Here is a 9,873-nt window from a genome sequence, read left to right as displayed (position 1 = left end):
GGGCTCCAGCAGTGGCGCAGGAAGAAGTCACACATTCCCAGACCCGAGGAGGGGTTTATTGGTGGGTCCCGGCCCCACGGGGACGACACCTTCTCCCACCTCGGCCCCACAGAGCCTGGGCCGGAGCTGAGGCCGGGCAGGGGCACCCCATGGCCGCGCCAGGGTCCCCAGAACACCCCCAGCTCAGCCCCAGAGGGCCCTGGGCTCCCCTCCAGCCCAGAGGAGAGGTGCCATGGCCAAGCCCCTCTGCCCACCCTGAACACCAGGGACAGGGCCATTGTCACCTGATGGAAGCCCCATGTCCCCCCTAGGGACCCTTTCACACCCCGTGTCCCCCTGAGGGACTGGGACACCACAGGCCCCGCAGGGAGGGGGGCACAGCCCCCGCAGCCCCCGGGACCCCACAGCAGCTACATGTTGAGGAAGGCGAAGGCCGAGGGCTGCCGGGGGCCCTCCGTGTCCGTCCCCATGTCTGTGCCCGTGTCCTGGGGCTGGGGCAGTGTCTGTGGCTGTGCCGATGGCGACTCTGGCCGGATTAAGGCACCAGGACGGGCCACCAGCTCCATCCCAGCAAACAGGGACAGCCCGGGGGCTGCCATGTCCCCCCCAAGCCCGACCCCCCCACCCTGCTGGCAGGGACACGGTGGCACCGCGGCCCCGGGGGGCTCCGCTCCTGCCCCCAGCTCCTCACCAGGGGCTGGGGGGGCTGTGGGGGCCGGGCTCAGTGGGGTCAGGATGCTCTCGCCGGCCAGGGCCGGGATGTCCATCAGCAGGTCCCCGGCCGAGCCCGCCGGGGGGGCTGGGGGTAGGCGCGGGGCCTTCGGGGAGGGCTGGGCCCGGCACAGGGCCTCGAACTGCCGCAGCATCTGCGGGAGGAGCGGGAGGGGCCGGGGTGAGAGCGGCACCGGGACAGGGGCCCAAACACCCTGTTCCCAGGCAGAGGGACTGTCCCCAGTGTCCCCTTGCTGGGCTCAGAGGGAGCATCACCCCGCCTGGGCTCCCTGCTCCCAGGAGAGGCTGCCAATCCCACCACTCTGGGACATGCACAGAGCCATCCCCAAGAGCTATGTGTCCCCAAGGACTGGGAGGTTGGTCCTGGGAGTCCCCCCACCCTGGGATCGGGCACAGGGATGTCCCCAGAGTCACCTTGGTTGCCCGGTTGGCCACAGGCCCGGGGCTGCCTTGGCTGAGCTGCTGCAGGTGCTGCCGGGTCACGGCGAAGATCTGCTCCGGGGAGAGCAGGTCGGAGCAGCCGAGGGCGGAGAGAGCGGACATGGATCTCTGCAGAAAAGGGGATCGTGGCTGAGCCAGGCAGCCCCCAGACCCTGCAGGCCACTGGGGGGGACACCCTGTGCTCACCATGCGGACGCTGTCGCTGGGATCCTCCAGAGCCCGGCCCAGCAGCTCCAGCACCACCTCACAGTTCAGGAGCCCACACCTGGACAGGGAGGGGGGTCATGGTTGCTCGCAGCCCCTCCCCACCATGGGGGTCCAGGCCCAGGCAGGGGGGTGGAAAGGGCTCAGGTTGCCCCCAGAAGCCCCCAGTTCCAACACTTACTCCTTGAGGAAGTGCTGAGCCTCCTCCCTGGTGAGGAAGACCCTGGCCCCGCGCGTCAGCCCCGACACCAGGCTCACCTCCCGCCGGCAGTCACCAGGGCTGTCGGCATCCACCCTGCTGGGGACATGCCTGCTGGGCACAGGGGACGCCTGCTTCCCCCTTCTGGGGTCTGGCACAGACCCAGCACCCCCCAGGGGCCAGGGACCTCCCACCTCGAAGCAGCTCTGCCCACCCAGGGCTGGGAGGCCAAACATCCCAGGAGGAACAGCCGGCAGCACCAGGGCAGCGTTCCTGGGGATGCCCCTTGGACAGTGCCAGGGGCAGGGCAGCCCCCCGGGATGACCCTGGGAACCTGGGAGCCCCCGGGGTCCCTCTCACCTGTCAGTGCCGTGGCTCAGCTCCCGGCTGGCCCCGGAGCGGCTGTCACTGCCGGATTTGCTGCCTGAGTCCGAGGCGTGGCTCCGCTCGTGTCCCTGCGAGGATTCCCGGGAGCTGTGCCCGCTGTCCACCTCCTCCCAGCCGCCCCCGGCCAGCCCTGGCTGGTGGCTCACTGCGGGGACAGCAGTGCTGAGCTGGGGTCCCCAAACCCGCCGGGGTGGGTGGGGACCCCCCTGCCCCCTGGCAGGACCCACCTCGGGCCCCGCGGGGGACAGAGGGCAGTGGGGCCGGTGGGGCCGGGCTGCCAGCAGGGGAGGGAGCTCGGACAGGCTCGTAGGTGTCGTCGGGGAGGTCCCCCTGAGGCCGCCGGGGCCCCCCCGGCGCTGGGAGCACGGCCTGGGCCACGGCTTCGGCCGCTCGCTGGAGGCTGCTCAGCAGGGCCTCCCCGGTGGAAGCTGCGGAGAGGTTGGGATGTGAGAGAATCCCGGGCTCCCAGGCTGAGGAATGGGGGTGAGGGAACCCTGGGAGCTCCAGGGACACAGCACAAAGTGCCCCCCAGAGCCCTGTCACAGCTCCAGGCAAGGAAGGGCCCAGACAGGACTCACCAGGGCCGCTTCTGTCACCGCTGAAGCCGAATCCCTGCAGGGACCCGCAGGGGCTGGGACTGGAGCCCATCCCTGGGGACACACAGGGAACACTCAGCACTCGGGGTCCCCCTTGGCTGCGGTTCCTCCCCCTGGGGGTGCTGGGGGGCTGCACTCACCAGCGGGGGCTGGGGGCCGGGCAGGCAGTGCCAGGGACTGTGGCAGCGGCACATCCGAGAAGAGAACACTGGCCAGGTCCTGGGGGATTGGAGAGGGAGGAAGGAGTGTGGGCAGTGCTGGGGACCTCCAGGGTGGGGTTGGGAGCTGCCGTGGCCGCCCGGCACCCACCTGTGCAGCCGCCCGCACCTTCTGGTTCAGGCTGTTGCCGTGCAGGGGGTCAGGGGGCCCGGAGAACACTGTGGACACAGGGGGGGAGGGATGGGGGATGCTCCTGGGCAGGGCAGGACCTTGCTGCTGGTGCAGCCCCTGCAGCAGGAGCCTGTCGGGGTCTCCAGCCCTGTGTGAGGCCGTGCCCCCTGCCCTGAGCCCCCCAGCCCAGCCCAGCCCGTTACCCGCAGCCTCGCGGATGAAGCCCGCATTCCTCTTCAGCTGCAGCACGAACTGGGGAGAGCCCTGGGAGCAGGTGTGCAGCAGGATCTTCAGTACCTGGCCCGGGGCAAAAGGCCAGGTCAGGGGTGCCCCCCCAGCCCCCTGGAGCGGGGAGGGTCCAGCCCATCACGGACCCACCTTCAGCTTGACGTGGCAGGAGCTGCTCTGCAGCCGTGTGAGGAGGTGCTCCAGCAGGCACTGGCTGCTCCCAGGGGACTCGTGGGAGATCTCTGGGGGGATGTTTAGGGATCCTGCGCCCCCCAGCCGGGATCAGGGGGCACCAGCAGCCCCCCGGGATGCCAGGAATACGCCCCCTCCATGGAATCCCAGCCAGGGCCCGCGGCACTGTGGCTGCCCCTACCCAGCCCCACAGGCCTCCTGTGCCCACCACGGCCTGGGGCAGCCCCGGGAACCCCCCCAGTGCCCAAGGACCCCCCACCTGCCCCGGGGATCCCCCTCCCACCATGGAAGCAGCCTCTGAAGGATACTGGCGATCTCCTCGAACAGGTACCCGGGGCACGGGGTGTCGTCGTCGGCCGTGCCCCGCAGCAGCACCGGCAGCTGCGGACGGAGGGGCCGAAGTGAGAGGGGCCAGGCCCGACCCCGGGGAAGGCTGGACCCCGACCCCGACCCCGGCTGAAGCTCCGGGGCAGGCCCGGCCCCGCCAGGGGTGTGTGAGGCCGCTGTAGAAGCGAGGTGGGGGTGTGCGGCGATGACATCACGCGTGTGGAGTGACGTCACGGCTCGGGCAACCCCCCCGACCCCCAAATCCCCCCGTTCTTACCCGGCTCAGGAAACTCAGCCGGTCCCGCAGCGGCGCCGCCATGACACTGTCCGCACCGCCCTGCCCGGCCCCGCGGTGGCGTCATGACCCCGCCTCCCGGAAGCTTCCGCGCACCAATGAGAGGAAGAAACGCTGCCGCTCCACCAATCATCAGCTGGGAAGGGCGGAGCTCCGCGCGGAAGAGGAGAACAAGGCTGACGCCAGCGGGAGACGGGAAATAAACAACGGGCACCTCCACCAATCAGAGGGAACAATTTCCACAGGGACCAATCAGAAGGGGCTGGTTGGGGACGATACGGCCCAATAGGAGAGCGCGGTGGTTTGACGGGCGGGGCGGGAGGCCAATGGTGGGCGGCCTGTCATGGCGGCGCCCATGCGGTGAGCGATGTCGGGGCGCGGTGTGTGGCTGCGGGCGCGGGCGCGGCTGCGGCGCTTCCCGGCGGCGCTGGCGGCGTGCGGGGACCAGGTGGGGCCGAGGGGCACACGCGGGGACATGGGGGGCGGCTGCGGGGCCGGGGGGTCCCGGAGGCCTCCGCTCCCGTCCCCTGTGGTTCCCGCAGGCCGCGGCCTACGGGCGGTGCGTGGCGGCGGCGGCGGCCGGGCCGGCGGAGCTGCGGCGGGACACGTGCCTGGAGGAGTTCCAGGCACTGCGGGAATGCTTTGCCCGAGCGGTACGTCACGGTCCCGGTCCCCATCCCGGTCCTGGTTCCAATCCCGACCCCTCGGCCCGGCCTGACCGCAGCTCTTTGCAGGCGAAGGCGACACCGAAGTGACCCCAGAGCTGCTCCCCCCCCGAGATGCTCCAGAGGAATCAAACCCTCAAACGCACCGGTTTGCCCGCAAATGACGGAACATCCCCCACCCTGCTCGCGAGGCTCCCGGACGAGGTGCAGCCCCGGGCTGGGTGAGGGTCTCAGATCTATATTTATTTAAAAAAAAAAGAATTCTGATCAAAATGCTTCAGCTTATTTTATTGATGGGCTCGGCCCGCGCTCTGGGCTCTCTCCCCATGTTCCACCTGCCCCGGGGGAGCTGTTCCTGGCAGGAGGAGGCAGCTCCCACAGGCTTCCAGCCCAGCTCGGGGTGCCCACACCATTCCCAGCAGGAGGAATGTCAGGAGCATCTTTGGTCCTTTGTGTTCACACGGAGAACAACAAACAGGCGGGTCTGACCCGGCAGCAAAGGGGATGAAGGAGCCGACCCGAGTCTGGCTCCCTCTTGCTTCAGGAAGGCTGGTCGGTGCCACAGGGACACAGCCCGGATCCATGTCCCAGGGCAGAGCCGGAGCCGTGCTCCAGAGCCCATCCCTGTTTTTGGAGCAGCTCTGGGGCTCCTGGCGCTTGTGCTTGATGACAGCATTAATGGAGAAGCTCGTTGGGATGTGGGGGGTCCTGGGGGTTTAAGGCCATGGCATTCCAGGGGGTGTTCCCAAAGGACTCCCGTGGGTCTGGGCTGTGACATCCCGGGAGCACCAGGCAGGCAGGGTCCCTCCCCATCCCGGCTCCGCGGGGTCCCATCGGCCACGGACTCGAGGTCCCCAAAGACACTTGGAGAGAGGGATATAAAACCCACCACAGTGATGAGGTCTGAGGGCTCCAGGCTGGGAATTCTCAGCCGGTCTAGGGAGAGCTTTGGGGTTGGATTCTGTACATTCGCAGGTCAGGATGTAAAAACTCAAAAACCCAAAACACTCCCAAAACTGGGAGCCTGAAACCACCCAGGGCTCTCAGGAAGCTCTTCCCTTCCTCACTCATCAAAAGCATTTCCAGGGCTGGAGCAGGGATCTCTCTGGATGCAGAACAGGCCTGGGGTGTTGGGAAGAGCACATGGAACATGGGCAGAGGTAGGTGTGCGTGAGCCGAGGCCCCGGATCTGCCCGGCTTGTTCCCAAATTAATCATCTCCAGCAGAAAACCCAAGCTGGGCCAGGAAGGGGTGGGGGGAATTGAGCTTCTTAATGCACTTTGGAGAGGGGAAGTGGAGCTGGAGAGCACAGAGAGCTCCCGGGGAGGGCAGCGGGAACGCAGCTCCTGTGACTCCAGTGTGTGGCCAAGGAATCCCATCCCTGGGACAGAGGCAGCACAACGGCAGGAGTTGTGCCCGGTTAAGGCAGCGTTTCTACTAAATGAGGTTCCCAAACCACAACTGTCTCCAAACACACAGGGCTCCACTCCCCATCCAATTCTGGCACTGTTGGCTCTGCTGGTCCTCAGCTCACAGCTCCTCTGGGATAAAGCCCTTTCCGAGGTGTGGATGCTGGGTCCCCTCAGCACAGCCCCTTCCCGGTGGAGCCCCTTCCTGGTTCTGAGGGGAGTTGGGAGATGGCTGGAGAAGGCAATTCGATATGAATGAGATGCTGAAAAAGGTCCTTGGAGCAGCAGCTTGGCAGGAAGCCGAGGCAGGGGGAGCTCTGGAAGGCAAGGGCAGCAAGAATGTCGCTTCCAGTGTCACCATCACCTCAGCTGCCCACAGGCATGTGCTGGGGCTGCTGCTGCAGGGGCCCTCGGGGTGGTGCTCCTGGATCCAAGGGGATCCCGTGGATCTGAGTGCTGTGCCCAGCAAAGTGCCGCTGGCTCAGACCTCCCTGTGCCTGAGCACGACCCTAAATCCCCGTCACGGGCCCCTGTCCTGTGTCACCTGCTGGATGTGGCGGCTGCGCACCAGGTGCTGGGCGCCCTCGGCCACCCCGCTCAGCCGCGTGTCCAGCGCGCTCCGCAGGTCGTTCACCTTCACGTCGGGAACGGGGTCCAGGCCGATCAGGACCCCCCCGGCCCCCCGTGCATCCTCTTCCTCCTCCTCCTCCTCCTCCTCCTCCTCCTCCTCCTGGTCGGGAGGCAGCAGGTCCCGTCTCCTCCGGCGCAGGTCCAGGCCCACCTGCAGCTTCAGGTCCCGGTTGGGTTTGACGTCGCGCTCCGGCTGCGGATCCCGGGGAGCGACTGCTCCGTTCTCAGCCTTTGGGGCCGGAGCATCCTCGGGGCCGGGTTTCCTGTCGGCGCCGTTAGAGGGACCCCCGCCCCCACCGCCCTGTTGGCCCCGCGGCTCCTCCCGGGGATCCTCCTCCTTCCCGTGCCCATGGCCGGGCGGGTCCCGCTGCCGCCCGAGCGTGCCCGCGGCTCCCTCAGCCTCCGCCCCTCTCCGCTGCTCCCGGGGGTGCTGCTCCCTTGCTGCCACATTCCTGTTACTGGAAGAGTCCGGCACCACTGCCAGGTCCTTGGGCTCCACCTGACTCACAGCTTTGGCTTTAAGGTCTATTCCTGAGTCTCTTTCCAAACTCCTTCCTGCTACTCCCTGAACTTTGGCAGCCCTCGGCTGTTCTCTTTGGATGGGAGCTGTTGCTGCTTCCACAGGTTTCAGGAAATTCTTCTTCTCGTGGACGTCTCTTCCAGCTTTGGCTTCATGATCTCCTCCCAAATCCTCCGCCAAGGGCTTCTTCTCCAGGTGGTTTCTGGCTGCTGGAAGGCGCTGGGCATCCCCATGGACGGGATCCCGGTTCTCCACGGGATTCCTAACAGCTCTGTCATTCTCCTGCGGCAGCACCTTCTGCTCCTTGGGAGGAGCCCCAGGAATGTCCCGCCTGTGCCCAGGCTCCTCCAGCCTCCCCACAGTGTCCCTGTGCTGCTCAGTGGCCCCGGGGGGTTGCCGGCCTGGGCGCTGCTCTGGCTGCTCCGGCAGCTCCTTGCTCGGCAGCTTCCCGGCCGTGTCTCCCTTGGCTCCCAGGCCCTCATCCTCCCTGCTCCTGGAGAGGGGCACAGCAGGATCTGGCTGAGCTTCCACTGTGGGACAAAACCAACATGGAAAAGGGTTTTTTTAGAAGATTCCCTGCTCCTGACAGCACATTCTGTATGACAGGAGATGAGGCCACACCACCCATGGCCACACGGGAGGATGAAGAGAGCCCTGGGGTGTTATCCCTGTGCTCAGGGATGCCTTGGAGGCCAGGAATGGCTTTGCAGTGGACTCTGCCATGTGCCAAAAGGAATTGGATCTCTCTCAGCCTGACTTTAGAGCTGCTCTGAGCAGTGAGCACCGTGGGGAGGGGTCCTGCTCCCTGGCCGTGTCCTTACCTGGCTTTGGCTTCTCCTCTGCCCCGTCCTCCTGCCGCTGCTGGTGGATCTCCTTGTGCTGCTCCTCGATCACTGCCAGCAGCTTTGCCTGCTGGTCCAGGAGCTGCTTGTGCTGCACCTGCTGCTCCTTGATCACCTGCAGCAGCACGTTGTGGTCCAGTAGTTTTGCTGGTCCAGCTTCTGGAAAAGGGGAAAGAGAGGAAATAAAACCTCAGTGACCCGAAGCCCTCAGAAATCGCTCGAGGGACTGTGGGGGCTCTCCTCGCAGGAAGATCCAACTCCACAAACCCAGGAGGGAGGGAAGGAAGCTGGAGGAGGATAGGATGAGGGGGAGCACGTGAGTCTGAGCTCAGACTCCAAGCACCTTTGCCAGGCAGAGGTCAAAGGGAGGAGCTCAGCCTGAGGAAGGGTTTGCTGCACCAGCTCCAAGGCTCCAGGATGGAGCAGCTGGGGTTTGGGGGGACTGTGGCCTTAAGACACCATCCTGCTGCAGAGAGGGATCCCGGGGAATCCTGGCTGTGCCCCCGCCCCACACACCTGGGGACACACACTCACCCCCCAGCTTGCTCTCCACATTCTCCTGTTTCTCCTCGGTGTTCCGGTTCTCCAGCAGATCTGCTCTGTCTGGGAGGAGCAGCTCCTGCTTTTCACCTGCAAAGGACGGCAGAGTTTTGCTGTCAGTGCAGATGTTCCCCAAATCTCCTCCGTGTCCCTCCCCACCCACCCAGCACCGTTCGGATCCAGCGCGGCGGCTGCGAGGGAAGTAATAAACCCAATATTTAACAACCTCCTGGCTGGTGGCAGCGAGCCAGCACTAACTACCTCGGCCAATTAACATGCAGGAACAGCTCTAACTGGCTTTTAGACGGGCACTTGGCAATGTGTTCCCTGTCAGGATCTCCCGGCTCCGTGTCCCCGGTGATTTGGGAGCCGTGCAGGAACAGCACGGCACCTGACATTTTGGCGGGTAGCGAACAACTGTTTGACAGCTCTTACAGTAGCTGTCAAAGCCACCAGATTCCTCCTTTCCCACAGCAGCTGCCGGAGGGGCTGTGCACACTCACGTGCTCGTCTCGTGGAATTAAAAGGAAACACTGGGACGGAGTTGGGAATGACCAAATTGTCCCGTCCCCGGGGGGATAACGGGCCCAGAGGAGTGCGCTCAGATGAGCCGCTGTGGAAGGAGCTTACCAGGCTCTGCTTCCTTCTCCACAGGCTTCCTGGCCTCCTCTGCTCTCCTGGGGAGCTGGAGCTGGGCCTTGTCCCGGTCACCCGCGGCCTCAGCGGTGTCACCATCCGGCACAGCAGCCTGTTCCTTGGCTTCCAGCGCTGCTTTCCCTGGCTCCAGCTCCTTGTAGGGCGGCCTGCCATCCCCACCATCCCGCTGCACCACTGCCTCCAGGACCTTCTCCAGCTTCTGGATGGGCCCAGCAGTCCCTCCCCGCTGCTGGTTCTCAGCAACCGCTTCCTTCCCTTGTTTTGGGGCCGGTGCCTCCTTCTGGGGGTTCAGCCTGGCTGGCTCCTCCAGCAGGCGGCCGTTGGCTCCTCCGGGAGCAGCCTTGTTCTCGCTGGATTCCTCCCGCTCCCGCCCCATGTCCACGACCACCTCATCGTGCGGGACCGGGGGCTCGTGGCGATGAGCCTCCCCCACGGGCAGGGCAATCCCTGGGGGGACAGGCAGGGTTAGGGGCTGCAGAGCAAGAGGCACCAGGCTCCCAGTACACCCAGTCCACCCAGCTTTCTGCTGCCCTTGCTCATTCCTGTCGTTCCTCCCTGTCCAGAGGCCGCGTACCTAACGAGCCTCCAGAGCACCAAACACTAAATCACCTTCAGCCCACAAAGTCCACTGTGAATGTGGGGTGAAGAGAGGAAGGAGCAGAGACAGGATCTATATCTG

The 9,873-nt window shown here is 65.7% G+C and overlaps 3 protein-coding genes across 6 annotated transcripts in view; 1 reads left to right on the top strand and 2 right to left on the bottom strand.

The window, feature by feature from the left end:
• Positions 1 to 34: 34 nt before the first annotated feature.
• Positions 35 to 4,014, bottom strand: TEPSIN (TEPSIN adaptor related protein complex 4 accessory protein). 3 transcript variants are annotated; one of them, XM_064676199.1, is made up of 13 exons: positions 3,914 to 4,014; positions 3,618 to 3,690; positions 3,268 to 3,359; positions 3,093 to 3,186; positions 2,869 to 2,936; positions 2,700 to 2,778; positions 2,542 to 2,613; positions 2,191 to 2,391; positions 1,937 to 2,108; positions 1,559 to 1,675; positions 1,360 to 1,438; positions 1,147 to 1,281; positions 35 to 866 (listed from the first exon to the last, which is right to left on the bottom strand). In XM_064676199.1, exons 1-13 carry the CDS (start codon positions 3,953 to 3,955, stop codon positions 411 to 413), a joined length of 1,680 nt encoding a protein of 559 aa, XP_064532269.1. In that variant the 5' UTR covers positions 3,956 to 4,014; the 3' UTR covers positions 35 to 410. The 3 variants fall into 3 exon arrangements, with proteins under 3 accessions (XP_064532269.1, XP_064532270.1, XP_064532268.1); XM_064676200.1 differs by having other exon boundaries at positions 1,559 to 1,672; XM_064676198.1 differs by having other exon boundaries at positions 2,191 to 2,613.
• A 234-nt stretch (positions 4,015 to 4,248) lies between these two features.
• On the top strand, positions 4,249 to 4,869 carry NDUFAF8 (NADH:ubiquinone oxidoreductase complex assembly factor 8). The gene is made up of 3 exons (XM_064676201.1): positions 4,249 to 4,379; positions 4,474 to 4,584; positions 4,666 to 4,869. The coding sequence occupies exons 1-3, from the start codon at positions 4,299 to 4,301 to the stop codon at positions 4,684 to 4,686; spliced, it is 213 nt and encodes a 70-aa protein (XP_064532271.1). The 5' UTR covers positions 4,249 to 4,298; the 3' UTR covers positions 4,687 to 4,869.
• The window catches only part of SLC38A10 (solute carrier family 38 member 10), a 30,097-nt gene continuing 25,087 nt past the window's right edge, over positions 4,864 to 9,873 (bottom strand). For both annotated transcript variants that reach the window (XM_064676196.1, XM_064676195.1), the window contains exons 13-16: positions 9,168 to 9,641; positions 8,532 to 8,627; positions 7,977 to 8,156; positions 4,864 to 7,685 (exon numbers count right to left, since the gene is read on the bottom strand). In XM_064676196.1, the coding sequence (XP_064532266.1) occupies positions 6,526 to 7,685; positions 7,977 to 8,156; positions 8,532 to 8,627; positions 9,168 to 9,641 (1,910 nt within the window). In that variant the 3' untranslated portion in view covers positions 4,864 to 6,525. The remainder of the gene's footprint in view (positions 7,686 to 7,976; positions 8,157 to 8,531; positions 8,628 to 9,167; positions 9,642 to 9,873) is intronic.

Source organism: Pseudopipra pipra, chromosome 19 (assembly GCF_036250125.1).
Source record: "Pseudopipra pipra isolate bDixPip1 chromosome 19, bDixPip1.hap1, whole genome shotgun sequence".
Classification (NCBI taxonomy): Eukaryota; Metazoa; Chordata; class Aves; order Passeriformes; family Pipridae; genus Pseudopipra; species Pseudopipra pipra.
The sequence above is the reverse complement of the archived record's forward strand: the minus strand, read 5'-3'. Positions and strand labels throughout refer to the sequence as shown.